Source organism: Hevea brasiliensis, chromosome 5, assembly GCF_030052815.1.
Source record: "Hevea brasiliensis isolate MT/VB/25A 57/8 chromosome 5, ASM3005281v1, whole genome shotgun sequence".
NCBI classification, from domain to species: domain Eukaryota; kingdom Viridiplantae; phylum Streptophyta; class Magnoliopsida; order Malpighiales; family Euphorbiaceae; genus Hevea; species Hevea brasiliensis.
The window spans coordinates 104,544,287-104,567,983 of NC_079497.1; the positions used below are offsets into that span (position 1 = coordinate 104,544,287).

Below are 23,697 nucleotides of genomic sequence, written 5' to 3' on the forward strand. Positions count from 1 at the left end.
TTTGGTTTATTTTTTCAGTGCTGAAGTTGACATTTTCTTTCATGCTTGTAAAACGATAACATGGATGGTTTTCAGTGTTTTCTTAGCATTCTACTGATGTCTAATTATGTCCCTAACAAATTCCAAGGCTCATTTAACAGTTGATTCTTTGTTTGAAATTAGATCTATCAACTTCCCATTTATTGACACTAATTTTTCATCTGAATGATGGATTTTAATCAAGCTTGGGAATAACTTCTCTGTTTTTTTTTTTAGCCAACTCACTATGGTTTGGTAATACATATTGGAGATAAAATGAATGATTATCGTTTAATGCAGGGAAGTGTGATAGGTTAGAGGGAGAATGAGAGAGAAGGAAAATGAGAGGCTTAAAATGACATAGAGGGAAGTAATATCGAAATATTTACAAGTCTTGGATATTGATATGGATCTAATGTGACCTACCTAAAAAATCAAGTCAAATAGTCAAAGTTATGTTCAACATGGAAAGTCAAAGACAGAAATACTTTCAATATGGTGGAAAAGAAAGTCGAACAAAAATGTGGATCAAAAGATCTAACGAGTCGAGCAAGATAAAGATCGAACAAAAACTTCGTTCGCCTAAAAAGGCGAATAGAAGCCATATCGAACAACAATTGCAGTAATTGTCAAATAGATACCGATTTCCCGAACTAAGTAATAATCACGCAAGTAATCCAATAAAGAGCGGATTTCACAAAAATCACCTTGAAGATTTAGCCAAAATCACTGCCGTAAACGAAGCAATAACTATTTCCTAAAAAAAGCTTATAAATACCAACCAAAGGATCAAAATAAGGTACACTTACTCACTTTATTATTCGATTTTACTAAAAATAATCTTTGATTTTTCTCTCAAGAAGAGATTTCTGACTTGAGCGTTAGAGTGACCTGCCATTAGGCCATCAATCTCATCTTTCTTTCTTATTGCAGGCTTACGTGTTATCAGAACCAAGACCCAAAGACCATCGGTAACATCAATGTCTAATAGAACTGAATAATGAAAAAGAATCTATATAGTCAATCCCAACTAGTTCGATATTAAAGTTTAATTATTGTTGTTATTATTATTACTGTGATTTGTATATGTATCTGTCCATTTACATATATATCCTGCATTTTCATCTTTAAAATGATTTGATTTTTTTTTTAAGTACAATTGACTTCAACTCAAACTTAAGAACAATGATTGTTATTGATCCCTGAAAGTTCAAGATTTATATGACTTCTAGCTAGTAAATGGTTGAACATGGAGATCAATGATGCCCTTGAAATTCTAGCTACTCACAAGAACACAGTGAACATAAACAACAATTTATCCCTTGAGTGGTAGATGCACCAAAAACTGAACATCTTAATTAATTATCTTTAAACAAGTATTAATTCGCATTATAAGAAACAGTTTAACTATACAAGGCAAAATGGTTGTTCCACCACTTTCAACCAACAAGCACTCACCACAAACACACTTGAAACTTCAAACTCTTCACTGCCCCATTTCATGTAGTGTACCCTAACGTTCAAAAGATGCAGGATACCCTAATATTTTGGGGCAATTATTTTGTCCACCACTCTTTTTTCTTTGTACCATTTTTTTTTTAATTTCTTAAAAATATGTTTTTATAAATAGTACAGTAGTAAGACTCATCAAAAGAAGGACCTTTTTGCAGGAGCTCTCCCAAAGACTCTCATCAAATTGGCTATTTCAAGAACTCTAGCCACTTTTGTTCCTCTTTTAGCTTCAGCTGATGCTCTTCTATCCTCTGCTTTTTTGTGTGCTTTTGCTACCTCATTCTGCATCTTCTCAAGAGCTCTTGCTCTTTTCTCTTCCAGCTTCCTCTGCACAAACAGAATCCATCAGCAGTGTAAAAACAAAGAGACCAATTAATAAAAGGAAAGAACTTGCTTCGGAAACAAGCCAATATGAAAATTCCTTATCATTTGAACATAACAAGTAAAAGGCAAATCACATATATGCTTATCTATCCTCAGTGCTTGAAGCTTCAAAATCACTTTTCCTGCGGAAAAGCGAGTTATTGTGCTTTTCTGGGACATACAGAATTAAATAATTTACAAAATTAGAAAAACTTGAGCCAGAAACCTTCCTCCATTAGCTAAAATTCCATCCGTTCAATCATTTGTCCATCAACTAGTGGTCCATTTTCTCCTTGATAAATACAGCTGTTGATGATGAAGATCTTACTGAAGTAACAGAGGAACTTCTGTCTATAGTCAATATGGTTCTAAAATTCAACAAAGAAATTATGATGGGTATCTAAAATTCACCAAAGAAATTATGATTGGTATCTGCATGAGGAGAAAATTCATTTTTGGATCATCAATCCAAAAGTTAATTAACAATCAAAGTACTAATTAACAATCAAAGTACTAATTAATTAATTCATTAATTAACTAAACTAATCACCATGCAACACACAAGAAATAATCACTTTCAACACTGTATAACGTACCTCAACTTTCTTCATCCAAGAAGTAGCCTTCTGCACTTGCTCACCCTCCCACCCATTAATTATAGCATCTTCTCTCTTAAACCTGTTATTGATCTTAGCAATCTTGGCGTTTTGCCATGCGGATATCTTTGTCTCAACCTCTTCTTTCTTCACTCTCTGCACCGACGACACCTCCGCCTCACCACCGCCCAACTGGTGGTTCCCAACCGTTGTTGAGCTTGAACTGGGGTCTGGGTCCAACGGGTTATTATCAGGCACAATAGCCAAAGGGTTAATCTCTTCAGGCACATCATCCTCTCCAATCCGAGCCAACCAGTTGTTTCCACTAACATCCTCGTTATTATGATCAGAGCTACCATTATTGTTGATCATACTACTTCCTACAGCAGAACCAGCTACAACCAGAGCATTGAACTCTCTGCTCATGGTGTTGAAGTTCTCACTTAAAGCTCCTTCACTACTCATGTACGTCGAGTGTGACTGATGGCTGCCAGTTTCCCAACGGCCCCGGGGGACGGGTGGCGGGTGTGGTGGTGTCAGGGCGTGGATATCACGGATATGTTCATTTTCATCATGATCGCGGTGGTCGTGATGACGGGTTTCTCCGCTAGTAGTGGCGGTGCTGGTCGTGGGTCCTTGAGCACTTAGCATAGAGGGGACTTTTAGCGTGTGTGTGGAAAGAGGGTAGAGAAGATGGCTATGAAAGAATGGAATTATTAGTGAGATAAAGGGCTAAAGATTTGGACATTTCTAAGTGGCATTGATTTAGCATTTAGGAACATGAACGGAAAGAATTTTTTTTATTTCTATATAAAATATATAATTAATTTATTTATTAAATATATGTAAATTTTACAAATATTCATTATACCCTTATAAAAAATTAAATTTAAAAAATTATTTTTATTTATAATGATTAAACATTCATCTTATTTCAGAGTATAATCTTTTATCATTCGTATTAATTTTATATTTATTTATTATATGTATAATATAATCATATATAATAATTTCTTTAACCAATGAGATCGTTTTTTTTTTAATTTAACAAATTACTATTTTTTTACGTTCCCAAATTGTCATATTTTGTCTGCATCTTATTTTACATTAATTATATATTTCTTTATGACTTTTATACAAATAAAGTCAAACAAAATAGCTATAGGGTGCATTGCAATTGACATAAAGTTGGATAATTTTATATAAGGATAAATTTAATAATTATTAAATTAAATATTTATATTTAAATTATATATTTATTTTATATAATTTTAATTAATTATATATATATTTTAATATAAATACTTAATTTATTAAATATTTAATTTATTATTATATAAGATTGGGTTTATATTAAATAAGCCTAATTTAATTTTCTGATTATATTTAAAGTTATCAAGAACTAATTACTAGGAAAATCTTAAATAAATAGTATGCTTTTTTAACCATATTACTCATAGCAACCTATTAAGTTACACATGTAGATTCCTATATTAAATAGATTATTTAGGGCATCAAGATTGAGTTATGGATAGTAGATATGATAATGATACCCTTATTAGTTATTATACATATAAATGTCTTTACTACATTAGCCATTAAAGGCTTCATCTAATTACAATTAGTAGAGTTGGAATTATTGTTGAGCTACTAATCAAATGTAATGTAAAGTGATTCCTAAAAGGCTACATCTCTTAATTTAAAGGTAGATCAAACTAAATTATAAGTTCTAAAAATAAATTTATCTATTTATTTATAATATTTATTAAACGTAAAATAAATAAGTTGGAGATGCTAACTTTACATCTTAGTGCTTATAAAGTTTGTGTTTATAAATTTATTTGATTAAATATTTTATTATATTATTCATATTTAATTATATATTTATAAGTTAATTTGACTAAATATTTTATTATATCATTTTTTTTTAATTATTAAAATTTTGTTACATATTTCATTTAATATATTTTTTAATCATTTTAATAATAAATATATTTATAAGTTATTTTTTATCAAACACATCAACCGTTTATCAATCACTTATATATGTAATTGCTTAAAATTTTAAATACTTATAAATTTAAATTAACTTTTAAATAATAATTGATTATAAACTGATTTTTATAAGTTAAATTAAATACTTTTAAGTTCGATCTTATATAAAAATGAATTTAATAATAACTATATCACATTTTTATATCTAAATTTATAAAAAAATTAATTAATATATTTAATAAATATATAATCTAAATATAAATATTTAATATAACAATTATTAATCTCATTATCGTATGGATTTAAGTTTTTCTTAGTCCCATCCTTTCTAGAATTGGCATAAATAGGGGAGAGCAGTTTTCAGTTTAAACAGAAAAATCGAACCGAATCGATTAATTCAGTTCAATCGATTCGGTTTTAAATTTAATCGGTTCGGTTTGGTTTATAATTTTGATAATTTCGGTTAATCGGTTCTGTTCGGTTATTTTCATAAAAAAATAAAAAAATCGAACCGAACCGAAATTATTAATATATATAGGAAATAAAAAAATCGAATCAAATTGAATCGAACCAAACCGAATCGAACCAAAATCAAAGAAAATCGAATCGAACCTTAAGATTTTTGAGTTTTGATTTCTAATTTTTTTTGTTTTTATGTTTTTGTTATTTAGATTTAATGTTAAAAATATGAAATTTTATAAATTTTGGTTTGATCGGTTTAAAATCGAATCGAACTGATTATTCAATTCGGTTCGATTTTATCTTATCAATCAGTTCGGTTCGATTTTTAAAATTTTTGATTTTTGATTTTCGATTTTATCGGTTCGGTTCGATTCGAAACCGAACCGACCGTTTGCACACCCCTAGGCATAATTAATAGATGGGTCTTGCTGAAAATTGTGTAAAACTTCGAGGACTGGTCTGCAAAAAGGCTTCACAATACACTTTTTTCCATTTTGGTTAGAAGTGTCGGCCAAAATGATAATTGCAACGACCCCACCAATGTTTGCTAGTGGCGGTGAACCAGTCAAACTGTACACACGCGTCGCACAGTAACTATCAAAGTTCTGTAGATAAATGACACGTGGCAGAACGCCACTTCAGAGAGTTTAATTAAAATAAGATACATGAAATAAAATGAAAAATTAATGCTTATTAAATTAAAATTATTTACCCTTATTTATTATCTCTTTAATTTTTAGATAATTTTAAAGAAAATAAAATATAAGTTCTGTGCATTCATAGACATAATTTATTAATAAAAAATTAATATTATAATTAAATTAAAAAAAATCCTATAAATAAAAGTGAATGATTTTAAATTTATAAAATTTAATTCTATTATATATTATTTTTTTATTAATTTATTATTTAATATGATTCCTACCATAACTAAATATCTATTAAATTTTTATGTTAATAATAAATGATATTTATATTAATTTATAGATTAATTAAATTAATTTATAAAATTTAAAAATAAATTAATATATTTAATTATAATAATTTTTAAATTTATAAATTAAAAAAATAAATTTAAAATTTTAATTTTTTATCTTAATATTTATAAATTAATTTAATTAAATATTTTATTATATTATTTTTATTTAATTTTTAAATTTTATTTATAAATATCATTTAACATCTTTTTATCATTTTAGTAATAAATATAATTATAAATTATTTTTTTAAAATATATTAACTATTTATCAGTCATTTACGATTACTTTAATTAAACACATAACTACTTAAAATTTTAAATAATTTATAAATTAAATTAAATATATTTAAAATATATAAATATTTAATTTAATAATTATTAAATTTATTCTCAGCGTCATTCATTTGTTTTTTCTTGCCCTTTTTATCAGCTTTATGGGTTTTCAAGATGCCCACGTCTCGTGCGATAGATTAATGTTATCTCGGATAAGATGTCATTACATGATTAATTAATTTGAAATCCGACTAACTAAGTGATGAGAAAGAATATCTATGTTTATGAGAAAATATTTTTATTATTTTAAATAAATTTTTATGATTCTTTTTAAATTTAAAAATAAATTTAATATAATTTATAAAATCTTTTTTTATTAAAGTTTCAAAATTACATTTGATATACACATATTATTACGTGACAGTGACTTTCTATTTGTATATGTGTTGAAAAGAAAGATAAAAAGTTAAAAAATCATAATAAAAAATTAATACTATATCTTTATTTATTCTGGTAAAATAATATTTTAAAAATTATCAATAAATTTTACGTTAGTAATATTAGAGTTATTTAAAAAAAATTAAATTCAAGTCTCAATCGAAATAAATCATATTAAAAAATATTATAGGGAAATTTAAGAATCACACTATTTATCTTTTTTTAACTAAAATTAAAGATAATTATCAATTAAATATTAAATTTTTTAATTCTTATTAATTTTAATCTATCGTTAGCAAAATTGTTATTTTATTAACAGATACGCTACGTCAACTGTCATGCTACGCTATAATAGATATAATTAGTAAGAGTTAAAAAGTATAGGCTTATTTGATAATTTTTATAATATAAGGTATAATTACAAATTTTGAAAAATATAAGATTTTTTTGGCAAATTTTCCTTAATTATAAAAATCTTTGGCATATAATTTGAAAAGTGATACCTTTTATAACTCAACTCAACTCAACTCAACTAAGCCTTTATCCCAAAAATTTGGGGTCGGCTATATGGATTCACTTTTTCCACTCTGAACGATTTTGGGTTAAATCCTCAGAAATGTGTAATGCTTCTAAGTCATGCTGTACTACTCTCCTCCAAGTCAATTTAAGTCTACCCCTTTTTTTCTTTCTATCCTCTAGCCTAATGTGTTCTACTTGTCTAACTGGAGCCTCCGTATGTCTACGCTTCACATGACCAAACCACCTCAATCTCCCTTCTCTCAACTTATCTTCAATTGGCACCACTCCTACCTTTTCTCTAATACTTTCATTACGGACTTTATCTAGTCTAGTATGACCACTCATCCACCTTAACATTCTCATCTCTGCAACTCTTATCTTAGATGCATACGACTCTTTCAAAGGCCCAACACTCACTACCATATAGCATAGCCATCGTATGGTATGCGGTAAAATTTTCCTTTTAATTTATTGGGAATCTTACGATCACATAAAACTCCCGTGGCACGTCTCCACTTCAACCATCTGGCTTTAATCCTATGACTAACATCCTCCTCACATCCCCCATCTACTTGAAGGACTGAGCCTAGATATTTAAAGTGATTACTTTGGGACAGTGCCACTCCATTCAAACTAACTCCTTCCCTATCACCAGTTTGGCCTTCACTGAACTTGCAATGCATGTATTCTGTCTTCGTTCTACTTAACTTAAAACCCTTTGACTCTAGAGTACTTCTCCAAAGTTCTAGCTTCCTATTGACTCCTCCTCGTGTCTCATCTATCAGAACAATATCATCCGCAAACATCATGCAAATAAAAGTGATACCTTTTATAATCCAAAGAATTTTACATTTAATCATTAAAAGTAAATTCATTATTAAATAAATAATGAATTAATTTATTTATTTGATCCTTTCTATTTGAATGAAAGTGTTGCTTATCCAATGGGAATGCACAACTAGAGGTATCCAATGATGTAATGGAAGTGTAGAAAGCAATGGTGGAATGAAACATGTGTCCACTAGTTTGGTACAGGTGTTTTTGAATCTATTGAGGCTTAGGTGTGTGTGAGAGTGACCTATTGGCTTGATTACAACTTTATAATAAAATTAAATCATTATATTTAAAGAAATTTGATGTTACAATTTTATATTATTTTTTAAAATAAAAAAATCTTACAACATATAATAAAGTAAGAAAAGATTTTAATAATTGTATTTTAATATGAATATTGCATTTTTTTAGATATTTTATTTGTAATTATTAATATAAAATTAACATATATAATAAAAAAAAATAAAAGACATAAGAGAAATTATAATTCTAGAGGGAAAGTGATTACATGTCACATTTTTATCTAACAATTATTTATGATACAATATTAAATATTTCTATAAGTTATATATTAATTATTTAATATTTTTATTTTTATAATATAAATAATTATCAATAATTTTATGGAAGAATTTAGTTGTCAATAATCGTAACGCTCTTATAATTAAAAGTTTCATTTTAATTTTTTAATAATAATTATCAATTAAATTTTTTATAATTAAACATTTGTACTCATTTAATGACAATCAAGTAATATTTAAATTATAATAGTAAATTATAAATTATTAGAGACCAATACATTGGTGTTTCTTTGGAAAAATGTTAAAAAGAAATATTTTTAGATTTTTTTAAAATAATAAAATTCTAACTTATTATTAGAGGGAATATAACTTAAAATTATTAATAAATTTTATAAAATCATGTGTATAATATGTGAGAAAAAAATGAAAAATATTTATAAAAAAATAAAATATTTAAAATTTTAATTTATATTTTTACTTACTCAATTCAAATATAATTTAATTATCCAATATTAATGATGTCTAACATGTTTTGCAATATAAAATATTATTATAAATAAATAAATATTAATATTTTTAACAAAAAATATGCTCATAAAAACCCTTAAATAAATTCTTAAACTGGACTCAATGCCCAAATTAATTTTAGAATTCAGAGCCGAAATGTTAAAGGCTTAAGCCCAGCTAAGTTGTATTATCCAATTAGAAGTTTGGAGCCCCCTAATACGATGCCGTTTTCCCCCAGATTCGAAATAACCTAGGATTTCGTACTCTTTTTAGTTGAACTGAGAATCTAGGGCTTTTATCTCTGCGGAAAACGGCAGGCGAAGCCAAAAAAAGGCTTATTACCAGTGTGTTTCAAGCTAACCGTTGCCCATACATCTCCCCTCAAACCAGTGAAGCTCCGGCGAAGTGAAACTCCGTCGGAAAATTGTGGAAAGGGAGAAAGAAAAGAGAATCGAAGCTACCATTTAAATTCCCGGCAGTTTCTGACTCTGGTGAATCCTGTCGATTTTCCCCGACGTCGCCCGACCTCCAAAGCGTCTTTCCGGTGCTTCAGATTTGTCATGTATGTTCTTCTCTATTCGGTGGTTATAGTCTATAGAGGGTAGGTAAATTCTGAGATGATCTGATCTTCATATTGTATTTTCTGAATTTTAGTATCAAGCCTTACTGCATAATAATGGGCTTTTGTGCATTTACATTTAGAGCTGCATTACAGAACTTTGTCTTACAAAGTGAGACTATAGGTCTAATGTTTAAATTCTCTTGCATCTCTTTAAATAAAGAATAAGATAGACATTGAACCTGCTGGTGGATTTTAAGACAGGGCTCATATGCTATTAGCAGAACTTAATTGACTGTTTTCTGCTTGATTTAGCATAACTTTGTTTATTGGCAGTGGCAGCTTTTTGTTGGGTTATATACTATTTGATCATTCACTATGGGCATCTGAATTAGACAAGAAGAGATGTTTTAATGTACTGTTGCAGTTTTTCTGTAGTTTGTTTGAGATAATAGATTGATGTTAATTTGTTTAGGTTGATATATTTCATTTTTATCCTGATTAGCCTCATTTTATCGATTTTTAATCAATTGAACCATCGAAAGGTTATGCTAATATTTGATTTGATTCTTAATATCTTCTATCCTTCTCTTTGTCCTCCTTATTCATCTTTACTTCTCCATCTTTCAATGTTAACTGTGACTGTTTCTGATTCATATTTGTTGCTTCCATGTAGCTTATTGAGAACATGTTAGAAAACGAGTCAAACCCAACAATCAGCAAGTCAACTGGCCTGCCTAGGAAACGCTTCTACAGAGCACGGGCACATAGCAACCCACTAAGTGACTCGCACTTCCCTGTTCCAATCTCCCCCTGTCATGTTGACTATTCCTTTCATTACCCTCAATTAGTCTCATCTGATCAAGTGGATAGTAACAAAAAGATCCAATTTGCAGATGTTGGTTGTGGTTTTGGGGGGCTACTTATTAGTCTTTCAACCCTTTTTCCTGAAACCCTAATGATTGGTATGGAACTTAGGGACAAGGTGACAGAGTATGTTAAGGAACGGATTTCGGCCCTAAGGGCAACCAATCCAGGTCAATATCAAAATATCTCAGTGGTTCGGACCAATTCCATGAAATACCTACCGAATTACTTTGGGAAAGGACAACTTTCAAAGATGTTTTTCCTATTCCCAGATCCCCACTTCAAGGAGAAGAATCATCGCCGGCGGGTTATTAGTCCGCATTTGCTAGATGAGTATGCCTATGTTCTTGAGATTGGTGGGATTATCTACACAATTACAGATGTGGAAGAACTAGGAGAATGGATGAATTCTTGCTTGGCAAGTCACCCCTTGTTTGAAGCCCTTACAGTGGTGGAGCTTGGAGCAGATCCTGTCATAAAGCTCTTGAGTACAGCAACTGAAGAAGGACAAAAGGTTGCTAGGAATGGGGGACAAACATTTCAAGCGGTATACAGACGTATTGTACCATCTCAGTAACATGTGGGAAAAACTTAGGCCTAAAACAAATGATTAACTCATTTGGTTAGTCAGTTTTGCAGGGCTAATTATTGCCCCCCTTATTATTCTAGTAAATTTTTATCATTAATATGTTGGAAATATACTTCTTTATTCTCCGGCTTACATCTTTGCAATTATGCATTGCACGTTTGGTCTGTCATATGCATTTTCGCTGGTGCCAACTGACATTGTAACGCATGATGTCTACCGTCACTTCCTTGATTCTCACTTTTTCAAATATATTAGTAAAATGTTCTTTTTGATGAAACCCGATGAGTAAGGAATTGAATATGGTATTGAAGTTTTTATTATCGCTGTTAAAAAATGCATGAAAGCAGCGGCATCTGAGTCTTACTGATTTTGCAGCGAGCTCTGACAAAGATAATGGTCATTCTTCATTGAGATCAGAAATGAAGGTTGGTTCCTAACCGAGACTGACGGTAGCAACACTGCAGGACCTCGATTCTGAGTTGGTATCGGATGAAGAGCTCATAATAAGATCTCTGGGCCTATGAGTAGTGAGTTGCAAAAATTTAGACCTTACCGAACGATCAATCATCATCTCTGTATTTTCTTTTCGTCGAGTTTCAGTCTCAAGCACTTTCACCATTTTTCTTTCCTTCTCTCTGCGAAAAGAAAGTGCAGAATCTTTTCTCTTTAACATAGCAGAAAGTGTTCTTGGAAAGTTAGCTTCCTTAACTCTTGGAGAGATTAGCTTAGCTTGGAATGTCAGCGACTACCTTGACAAGCTTAAGAGCACCCTGTCCACTGTCCAAGCCGTTCTCTTGGATGCCCAGGAGCAACAAGGAAAGAACCATGAGCTTACCATCAGGTTATCAAAGTTCAAAGACGCCCTTTTTGATGCAGATGATATTAAGGTTCGTCGCTTCTTTTCCAGGTTTGATAACCCACTTGTGTTCCGTTTCAAGATTGGAAATATAATGAAAGAAATTAGATAGAGATTAAATGAGATTGTTGAGAGTGATGGCTCACTCATTTGCTTGTTGACAGTGATGGCTCACTCATTTGCTCAAGCTTTGGATGTTTTGGGAGATAGTCTGATAGAGATAAAATTATTGAATATTCTTCACATCATGGTGAGCTAGAAAATCTCGTAGTTGTTCCCATAGTTGGAATTGGGGGCTTAGGGAAGACCACACTAGCTAAAATGTTGTGCAATGATGAAAGGCTAGATAGGAATTTTCAATGAAAGATGTGGGTTTGTGAGGATTTTGACGTTACTAGATTGGCCAAGGGAATCACCAGTTCTGCTACTGGGAAAAGTTATGTGATTGGACAATGGATCAATTGCAGGCACGTTTACGAAGGAGTTTGGGTGGTAGAAAGTTGTTGCTTGTCTTGGATGGTGCTCGGAATGAAACTCCTGTGAAATGGTTGAATTAAGAGGCTTGTTGGAGGCTTGTGCTGTGGGAAGTAAAATTAGTCACTACAAGGCAATGAGCTTGCTTACAATTTGCCTAGTCTTCCACAAAAGAATTTCTTGTCTTTGTTTCTGAAATGGGCATTTAATGTAGGACAAGATAAGCAATATCCTAACCTTGTGGACACTGGGAATGAGATTGTGAGGAAATGTAGAGGGTATCCTCCGGCAGTAGGGACATTGGGAAGTTAATTTTATGCATAAACTGATGAAAGGCATTGGCTGCCCATAATAGATTAGATATGGAAATTGAAACAGGAGGAAAATGACATCCTACTGGTGCTGAAGTTAAGCAATGATCAAATGCCATCGTGCTTAAAATGATGCTTTGCATATTGTTCTCTCCACCCAAAATCTTATGCGTTGTATAGTTTTGAACTGGTACAATTTTGGATGGCTCATGGACTTCTTAACTCACCCAGTGTAAGACCAGGAGTTGGAAGACCATGGGATGCAGTATGTGAAAGAATTCTGGCCCAGATTCTTCTCCAAGATGTTGAGGATCATGGTTTCTTTTTAACCTGAAAAATGCATGATATTGTAAATGATCTAGCTATATCAGTCGCACAAACTGTTGAAAAAAAATTCATTATCTTTCTTTTTCATGCACTAATTTGTCTGGCCAAGAAGTTCCAAAATTTTGAGGCATTGTCAAATTCAATTGGTACCTTGAGGCATTTGAAATATCTTGATCTTCACAGGAATTGTAAGATCAGAAAACTCACAATTCCATTTGCAAGCTGCAGCATCTGCAAACCTTAAAGAACTAGAAGAATGTGAGAAGCTTGAAGAAATTCCTAAAGATATCAAGAACATGACCAGTCTCAGGTTTTGGACTTCTTTGCCAAAGAATGAGATAGCAAAATGTTATGTACTTATTGGAGAAGTTAAATTTAGCTTATTTTTAACTTTTTACTCAAATTAACTTAAAAATTTTAATTTAAATTTAATTTAGTTCAAAAATTAAAATTTATGAGTTAAATTTTTTAATTTTTTGATTTAAATAAGAAATTAAAAAATTTAATTTCTTAATTTGGAGCTAAATTTTTGAATTTTTAATTTTAATCCAAAACTCGAAAAGTTTAATTATATTATTTTCTTAATTTTTGAATCAAATTAAATTTAAATTAAAACTTTTGATACATAAATTTAACAAAAAATTAAAAATAAATTAGATTGAACTTTCTCAATAAGTACAGAAATATAATTAAACTTTCTTAATAAGTACAGAAATATAATTAAACTTTAAGTTATATTTAAATCATAAACCTTTAAATTTATAAACCCTATTTAAAACTTTGTGAATTTCATATATATTTCTAAAAATATTAGATTTATATTTTCTTTTTTTTTTTCTAATAATATTTTCCCTTATTCATTTACTAATTGTCCTACTAAAAGATAAAGTATAAAAAATATTTTTTTTAAGAAAAAAAAAAAGAAAAAGAAAGTGAAAATGACATTTGGGAAGGACAAGATTCCAATGAACAACCTTGTCATGAATCTCTAGACATAACAAAAAGGCATTAAGGAGGAAACTTCTTTTCTTTAACATATACAATTAATACCCAATAAAAGCCAATTGCCTTATTGGTTTAAAACAAGTGTAAATAAAGGTTGATGTGAAAACCCAGCCTCATTCTTTGATTTCCCTTTTATCCAACAAGATAGTACCCATCATACGCCTAATTCTCTCCCCTTCTTCTCCTTCGCCATTGCTGGGGAGTGGGACCAATATAAGAAATGAGCTTGCAATCCTTCCAAAATTGTTTCCAATCATGTGAAATTCCAGGCTTGATTGAGCTTAAGGTCCCTCTTGATATTGACAAATTGGCCGACATGGTCTAAGGTCATTGTACCAAAAAGGATGAAAAATGTAGGAAACTTCATTTCCACTATTCATGACTCTTTTCCTCACAGGAGAATTGGTCAAGTGGGGAATCAACTTGGGTTGCGTTTGAATTCTATTATTTAATTTAAAATTTATAAATTTGCAAATTTTTTAATTTATTAATAAAAAATTTTTTTAAAAATATCTAAAAATTATGATATTATGTAAAGTCGATATATTTAATTATAGTTCAAATATTGTAATTAGCCCAAATCTAAATTCATTTCTGAATTCAATGATAGCATCAATATTAATTCTATTTTTCATTTTCATCTTTGTACATGAATTAAGATATTACTTATATTAGAATTAAAAAAAATTTCAAAATTAAGAGAAAAATGTTTTATTTATAATGGGTTTAATTAATTAAAAAGAACTCTAATAAAATATGAACATAATTAATAATTTTAGCGTAATTTGAACTCTATGGATAAATCCCCAATAATTAAAAAAAATTACATAATAAAATAAAGATAAATAAGTTTACATGTTTCTTATTTGTTGATAGCTTTTTTATTTCTATTTTTAGTCTCTCAAGTATTTTCTAGTCGGTAAAATAAAATAGATTGTTGAAAAAAAAATACACATGAAACCATTAAAAAACATTTCATTTAAAAAATATATTTCATTAATTGAAAATAAAATGCATGAATGATTAACTAGAGTTTAAATTTTTAATATAATGTCTAGAAGTAACAAATTTTAATTTAAAAATTAAATTAATAAAATTAATTTATCTTATAAAAATAAATATTTTAACTCAAAATATCAACAATCTATGAATTAATCTAAATTTAAGATGAAACCTTTTCCATTTAACAATTTAATAAGTAATATTTAAATTAATCATAATTTGGAAATGATTAAACTCAAATTATATGTAAAAAAAATAGATAACCGCAATTCAAAATAATCCCAAAATAAACCTCTCTCTCTATATATAGTGTAAGTATATTTTAATATCTTGCGATTTACGCATTTTATTAATATGGGTCTGAATTTTTTTTTATTATTTTTAACTTAAGAGCTTGTATTATTATATTATTAAAATTTAAGTATAAAAGTTTTAAATAGTGTCAATATATATTAATGTGTTAAGTTTTTATGTATTCTCAAGCTAGTGTGGCAAGTGAGTCTATCTATTTAATTACACATATCGGTCTGCCTATTTCCTACTAATTTCCTCACAATAAGAAGGAGTTAAATGTCAGCATATTCTATTTTTCTTTTTTCCAATCTTTCAAACTTGGTATTGGATGGATGACATGATTATGCAACTAAATAGATAGAGCTTACTTGTCATACTAATTTAAGAACACAGAAACTTACCACGTTAGCATATATTGACACCGTTTAATAATTTTATCTTTAAATATTAATAATATAATAATATAAACTCTTAAATATTAAAAAAAAAATCCACAAATTCCTATTAATAAAATACACGAATCACATAATATATCAAATTTTCCAATAAACTTTACAAAGAAGTTTGAATAATTATTTGACCAATGAATTACATTTACGTTCCATCAATGTTAATCTTGGAATGTTATTAAAGTGTATAATAAAATTAGCATTATCTTGGTACCAAAAAGGTTTGACTTTGGCGAAATTGTTTATGCTAATAGTCCATTCTTCCCAATGCAGCCCAAGCCACCATAACAATTCATATTTAATTACTTATTTAATTAATTTACTTTATCACTATTTGAAATTGGACTTTTTTTCCTAATAAGTGTTTTTAAGTAATTAATTAAAAAAAGTATAGCTATCTATATTTATATTTTATAAAATTTACTCATCATAACGATATTTTACAATAAACGATTCATATTTACTCATTCACTCATAATCATAACTAAATTAGTTAAATATTACACGTAATTACTTAATTTTATAAGTATTTTTTAATTAATTTTAATTTAATTTCATAAAAGTTATTATAATCGAATATTAAGAAAAATTTTCAGGTTAATTTATTAATTGTTGATGGAGAAAAAACGGAGAAAGGGAAGTTAACGATTGAAAGTAGCTGAATGCGTTTTATGTATCATATTTTTTTTAAAATTAATAAAATAATTTAATTTTATTAATAAAATAATTAACAGATTAAAAGATTAACTTGATCACAATAACTATTATAAAATTAAATTAAAATTTAGTGAGTTTTATGAAAGAAATTAAAATTTAATAAGTTTTATGAAAATATTTATAAAATTAAGTGATCATATATAATAATTACCTGATAAAATTTATTATAATGAGTAAAATCATATAACAACATAAGTGAATAAGGAAATTTAACTTCTTCTCAACGAATGTTTTAAGAATACTCAGTTAAAAAAAAATTCTTTAAAATTTAATATTGTTGAATGTAATTAATAAAGAACTTATAATTAATTATTATAATATAAGTCATTAAAAATTAAAATTATTAATTCTTAAATAATAAATATACATTATTTTAAACCTAGAAAATTTTGTAATTTATTATCCAATAAAATAACTACCTTACAGAAGGATAAATTGCAAATTGAAAATATATAATTTATTTTCTTCTGATTTATCTTTTTTTTAAGATGGACAAATAATTTTATTTCATTTTCATACTTTTCCATATATTTTTATCATTCAAACATGAGAAAATAATAAATATACTTACTTTGGAAGCAATTGTTGGAGAAATTCTATATGGAAGTAAAGAGCCACAGCCAAAAAATATTTTAAGATAGATAGTCACAATATATATATATATATATATATAATTTAAGAAATAAGTACATTTTATTATTTTTTTTTTGAATTTAAGAATTCTTGTTATTATGTAATTAGTACTTAATGATAAAATTATTAAATAGCATAAATATATACCAACATGACAAGTCTTATTGTGCATTTAAATTAGTGAAGCAAGTGGGCTCGCCTATTTAACTGTATATATTAATTTATCTGTTAATTTTCTCACAACACGAGGATAAATATCAATATATTCTATTTTTTTTTCATTTTTCTTGATTTGCTACCAGATGTATTATATGATTATACAGCTATATATATGAAACTCACTTATTATCAGTTTAAGAGCATAAAGAGACTTGTTACATCTATATATATTGACGTCATTTAATAATTTTTATCCTTTAAGTGTTAATAGTATAATAACATAAATCTTTAAATGTTAAAAATAAAATAAAATAAATAAATCTTATACCGCTATATCCTTATAATTAAAATGTATATTTTTCATTTTAATTCATTATATCACAAGATTGATATATCATAAATTATTATATGACAATAAAGAAAGTTTACATGAAAATACATCAATTTTTTTTATGGCTGAAAACCCACTATTATTATATATATATATATATTGATTAACATAAAAGAATCATTCCACATGTGGTGAAAAGCAATCTAATAGCTATTATGTTAATAAATTGTCAATAATGTCAATTTAAATATTAAATTTAAAATAGAATGCAAATTTAAAAGTAATTTAATAAAGCATATAATCCAAAGAAAGATAATTTTATTATTTATAATTAATATAAAGTGATAATATAATTTTATTATTTAATATTTTTAAGTAAACTACGCAACAAAGATAACTTATACAAATATAATTATTTAATTTTAATAAGTATTTTTTAGTCATTGAAAGTTTTAGAAATAGATAATTTTAAAAACTTTAATTTTTTTTATGAAAAATGAAATATATTTTATTAGTTGCAAATAGAATAAAAAATAAATAAAAATTAATATAATATATTTTTATATAAATAAAATTAATTAATTCACTTGTATAAAAAAAATACAAAGGATTGTCGTAATATATATGTCATTTTAAAAAGCAAATATATTTTTCTTCAGCACTATATTTGTGAGAAATAATTAATATACTTAATCGGTAAGTTAATTTATTTCTCATTTTAGTAATTAGTACTATACAATTTTAAAAATTATATCATAAAATACAATTTTATCTTTGAAAATTTTATAATTTTGTTGTTAGATGTTAACAAAAAAAAATTATATATAAAAATATTTTTCATACAAATTATTTTCTAAGAAAATATTTTAAATGAAAATATTTTTTATTATTTAATTATAATAAATTAATAAGATATAGTTGTATAATGTAGAATAAGTGTTTTCAGATTTTTAATAAATTTATCAAAATTGAGAAAATAATTTTTTTTAAAAAAATAATATCATATTTTTATTTAAAAAATATTTTTTGTTGATTCATTTTTTAAATACTTTAAACACTAAAAAAATGTGAAAAATATTTTTCATAAAATAAATAGATGCTAAATAATTCTTTTAAATAAATAATAGGCCATAATTTTGTAAACACAAATAATAGGACCTAATATTATTCAACTAATACATATAAGAGCGTATTAATTATTTTATTAATTTTTTTAAAAATTATTAATATTAAATTTGTTATTCCTATCTATAATTACTTATAGATGATGCTCCTTGCCTGATTACTAGCATGGTGATTGGCAAAATATGCATTTTGCATTGATGATACATAGGGAAATAGTGATTCTCTCGTACAATTTTCAAACCTTAATTTTTATGGCATATGATTGACAAATTCCCTAGTGAAAATTTTGGATTATTTCACTTTAATCCTTGAAATATTTTTTTATTAATTTTAACTTAATTTTTATTTTGAATTCACTAAAAAAAATAATAAGTTTTGCAATCAATTTTTGCAATCAATTGAAATCGAATCATATTAACAATCAATTTGCAATCAATTTGTGATTTTAGTTTTTCTTTCTAGTAAAATAATTAATTCTTAAATTGGTTGCTAATAACAATCGATTAAAGAATTGATTGCTAATAACAACCGATTTATAATTGATTAATAAAATAGGTTACTAATCGATATTAGAAAAAACTTAATATACAATTAGCATTCGATTTTAAAATTGGTTGCTAATAGTATTACACTCATTTCATATAGATATTTTAGGGTAGTTTTGCATCTATTTTGTCCTTATAATTGAGTACTTTTTATGTTTTTAGCTTTAGTTTAGCTAAATTATTAATTTTAGTTACTTTATATTTAATTTTTAGAATTTTGATATTTTTAATAAGTTTTATGGTGAATTGAAGGTCAATGATGTATTAGGAGATAATTTAAGGAGGTTTGAAAGCTTGAAGAATAGAAAAAGATGAAGAAATCAAATTTTGAAATCCAAACCTGCCGAAATTTGCATGAGAAGTTGCTTGAGATCTTGCTTAAGGTATGTCATAATGCTTAAGATGTGGCTCGGGTTAAGCTGAAAGTCAAGCATAGTGAAAAATTCATTACAACACAAAAATTGTCGAGATTTGCTTAAGATCTTATGCAGGCAAGCAATGCATGACTTAGAATTTACTTAAGATGTTGCTTAGGGTTAAGCAACTTTATCAGCAGGCAATTCAGAGCATGAAAAATTATACTGACCTGAAAATTTCTACGTCTCATCTCGTAACCATTCATTTGTCCTTATCCATTTTTAGACCTACTTTAGGGTAACTTTTGAAACCATATAAAAGCATCTTTTTTAAATCTTTTCCCTAAAAAAAAAAAAAGAGAAGAAGTAAATTGAAAGAAGGAATAACGGAAGAAAAGAAAAAAATAAAAAAAGAATAAGAAGGAGAAGGGAGGATGCCATTTCTGCTGGAAAGTTGTTGCCAAGTGACATTCAGCAGCAGTTTTTCAGAGTTTTCGGTTTTCCTTCACCTGAGTTTTTCTATTCTAAGATAGCCGCAGTTTTTCAGAGTTTTGGGCTTTCCTTTACCTGAGTTTTTCTATTCTTAGTCTTTTTTTTTTATGTTTCTTTTGTTAGTTTTATCATTTTGTCTTGTAAATTTTACTATGATAGAATAGTTTTTGTAAAATTTCAGAGTTGGGTTGTAATGTTTTGAATTTATTTGTGGACTTGGATTGGGTTTTATCTAGATTTATATAAATATGAGTTTTGATTTTTTTTCTAGTTTTTAATCTTTGATTGAAGGACCAAAAGGTGAAAATCATTGATAGATAATTAAGGATTTGAACTTAAAACACCTAGATTTAGAAATAAACTAGAGATTTAAGAGGATTTATCGATTTATTATAAAACTTAGTGGGTTTTAAGTGAATCAAATATCGTACGAAAGTAGGTTTGGTTTTCTTAAAATACTCTTTAGTTTGCTTAAAAAGGATATCAAAAGATTTTAGAATCAATCACCTTCAAATTCTATTTTTTTTCTTAAAATTGGATGAACCAAGATAAATCCCAATAGATTTAATTCATAAACCCCAACTCTAGAATCATTTTTACTATTAATTAGTCTTTGTTATTGCTTATCATTATTAATTTAGTTAATTTTTACTTAGATTAAGACTTTATTTACATTACCTATTGCCTATTTTCTTTATTTTCTATTTAAATAGCTGCATTTAGCTAATTTAGTTCTCCTATAAATTGCCATTGATCTAAATAATTGAAATAAATATAGTTTAGCACTTAAATATAATTTCTCGTGGGAATGATATTTAATTACTTCATTACTTAATGCGGCCTATATACTTGCAGAATCCACACATCAAGTTTTTGGCGCAATTGTCAAAGAATTGTTGTTTGATATCATATGATTTGGTTGTTTGGTTAATTTAGATATTTTCTTTTTAATTTTCTTTTATTACTACTTTACTTTTGTTTTTCTTTTGATTTTTTCTTTTATATTTCTAATTTTGTTTCCTTTTGCTTATTTTGTGAGGTACATTAATATGTTTCATCTACAAGTCTTCATAAGTTTTGCTCAAATGCACTTGAAGCCCTTTTATGCTGCTTGGGGAAGATTCAATGATATGATAGAGAAATTTTCCAACCACAAACCTTTTAAATCAGTCTTTAATTCTTTGTTTCTACGATGGTTTGGATGAAGCGACAAGAAATTGGGTAAATTATGGAGTTTGAGCAAATGGTGATTATGTTCTTTAAAGAAATCATGAGGATGTCATTCACTTATTGAATGACATGGTGGATATTGATTACCATTGGTATTGGGATCCTTTACTGCAGGGTTGGAGTCACTAATATCCCCCATACCACTACCAACCTAATATTTAACACCAACCATTTAAGTTTGAAGAAGAAAAGGGAGTAGGACTTGAAGAGGCAGAAGATAAATTTTAAAGTTTCTTTAACCAACTATTGAAGATTCAAGAAGATCGGGAATGAAACTTAAAGAGATAGTAGCTACATTGGATGATCTTGAAACATCAATGAAGAAAAATGAACTATCAATTAAGATGATGAATGGACTTTATGAGGAGGAACTAAACAATCAAGGTGGGGATAATGAATTAAGTTGTGACAAAGCTTCATGGGGATTTGAACATGTAGAAGAAGTGGAGCCTAAATTGTAAGGAGAAAAATCCCTTGAAGACGAGCTATTAGAAGAGTTTCCACAAGAAAAAGAGCTAGAAGAGAAATTTGTGGAAGAGGAAATTAACGCCATCAATTTCAGTTCATTAATGGATCTTTCACATACACTACTAGAAGACCATTTTCTGTCATGGACACCTCCTGCACCGTTTTATATCTTCTATGAGCTAAAGCAATCTTCATTCTAAGTATGTGATTCAAAGCCAAGTGTTGTTCAAGCTAAATGCAAAATTTTCTTTAATCAGACCAATCTTGAAGGCACTCTACATCAAGATCCATATTTCATGTTATATGATAATTATTATGAAAGGAAGCTACTTTTTGATTGGCATATCTGAAAGGGTCAAGCTAATGGCCTTAAATTAGTACTTTTTGGTAGGCATCCCAAGCTTTACCTTTTATAGTTTGTTTATTTTCTTTTTGAGTTTTTGAAGTTTCCCCCATTTATCTCAAATTTGATGTTTGTCTATCTTTTGTAGGTGAATTGCAAATTTTGGAAAATTATGAGATGCTACAAAAAGAAAGGAGTAAAACAAGCTGCTATTCAGGGGAGTATTTTGCACTTTTTAATTAACTGTAAATAGTAATTTTTATTGCCAAAGTGTGTTAATTTACTGAAATGAGGGAATTTGGTTGATGAAGTATGTTTATGTGCATGAAATTTGTGTTTTGGAGTGTGCAACTTAGTTTAGTTTGAGTATGAAATTTTGGAGTAGTAATTTTGTATTGATTTTAGCTTTATTAGAGTACCAAATTATATCTGCTGTAATTTTGACTTTCTAGTATATATATATGGTGTTCTTTGTTTGACAGCAAAATTTTATGTTACTGTTCATGCTACTGTTCATGTTGCTTTAGGTGTCGCTATTCATGTTACTGATGTAGATTTTGGTGCTTAATATGTGCTTTAGAGGTTGCTGATGAAGTTGTTTGAGTATCAATTTAAGTTTATTTTCATTTCATGGGCTACATAATGTTATTTATAGAATGTGCTTGAATTTGAGTTGTTTAATTCTTAAACTTGCATTTTTCATGTTGTGTCTATCTTGTTTTTGAAAGTTTTTGGGCTAAGTTTTTAGTTTTCTAGTGTAAGTATGCATTAGGTATATGCTGAAAGTTAGGGTAGCCTTACGGTAGCTTTTGAGATGTTTTTAGTGAGTAAAATCTAAACTTTTAAACAAACCTACCGATATTTGCTGAAGTTATCGCTTACCCTATGTCGCTATCCAGTGTCATATTCTTTGTGGCATGTAATTTTGTTCATATCTAGTGTCGCTGCCCCATGTCATCAGTTAAGTCATTTTTCTTTAAAACCCTAAATTTCCGTGATCTTTTGCATATTTAAAATCATCATGAAGTAACAGCTGACCTTTTGCTATATGTGCTTATGGCATATTGTTATTGTTTATGATATTGCTTACCTTATGTCACTGCTGACACTGGGTAAGCAACTTCTTAAGCATTGTCAATCTATACATTTAAGAAAATTTACATAATTTTTTCTTTGAAATACATTGTTGATATCTTTTTGAGTTTAATTTTGAATTTTTTATGCTTACTTAAACTCAATTCTCAATTGCATATATATTTTATGAATTGATTGATTTATTCAATTTTGCCCATCTTTACATTCTTTATAGACATTAAGGACAATGTCTCATTTTAGTTTGGGGGTGGGGGTAAAATTTTTGTAAAGTTTTTAAATTTTTGAGCATTTTCATTCATTTATTGCATTTCATTCATTCATATATAGCTAGTCCATATACTTATACTAATACCACACATATATATACATATACACTTGCATATAGTTTTTATAAAGATTGTACTTAGTTTTTATTTAATTTATGCATTCATTTTAGGAGCATGCATATTATAA

General features: G+C 27.7%; 2 protein-coding genes across 2 annotated transcripts; one reads left to right on the top strand and one right to left on the bottom strand.

Annotated features, from left to right (window-relative positions):
* Nucleotides 1-1,352: 1,352 nt before the first annotated feature.
* On the bottom strand, nucleotides 1,353-3,242 carry LOC110631549 (remorin 4.1). Its single transcript, XM_021779418.2, has 2 exons — nucleotides 2,490-3,242; nucleotides 1,353-1,857 (listed from the first exon to the last, which is right to left on the bottom strand). The coding sequence occupies exons 1-2, from the start codon at nucleotides 3,138-3,140 to the stop codon at nucleotides 1,666-1,668; spliced, it is 843 nt and encodes a 280-aa protein (XP_021635110.2). The 5' UTR covers nucleotides 3,141-3,242; the 3' UTR covers nucleotides 1,353-1,665.
* A 6,039-nt stretch (nucleotides 3,243-9,281) lies between these two features.
* On the top strand, nucleotides 9,282-11,158 carry LOC110652924 (tRNA (guanine-N(7)-)-methyltransferase). The gene is made up of 2 exons (XM_058147287.1): nucleotides 9,282-9,579; nucleotides 10,253-11,158. The coding sequence occupies exon 2, from the start codon at nucleotides 10,265-10,267 to the stop codon at nucleotides 11,018-11,020; it is 756 nt and encodes a 251-aa protein (XP_058003270.1). The 5' UTR covers nucleotides 9,282-9,579; nucleotides 10,253-10,264; the 3' UTR covers nucleotides 11,021-11,158.
* Nucleotides 11,159-23,697: the final 12,539 nt, after the last annotated feature.

Excerpts from the sequence above, each read along its gene's own strand:
- LOC110652924 (XM_058147287.1), top strand. The coding sequence starts at position 10,265 with ATGTTAGAAAACGAGTCAAACCCAACAATCAGCAAGTCAACTGGCCTG.
- LOC110631549 (XM_021779418.2), bottom strand. The coding sequence starts at position 3,140 with ATGCTAAGTGCTCAAGGACCCACGACCAGCACCGCCACTACTAGCGGA. Across the intron at positions 1,858-2,489 it reads CTTGGATGAAGAAAGTTGAG|AGGAAGCTGGAAGAGAAAAG; the intron begins GTACGTTATACA and ends CTGTTTGTGCAG.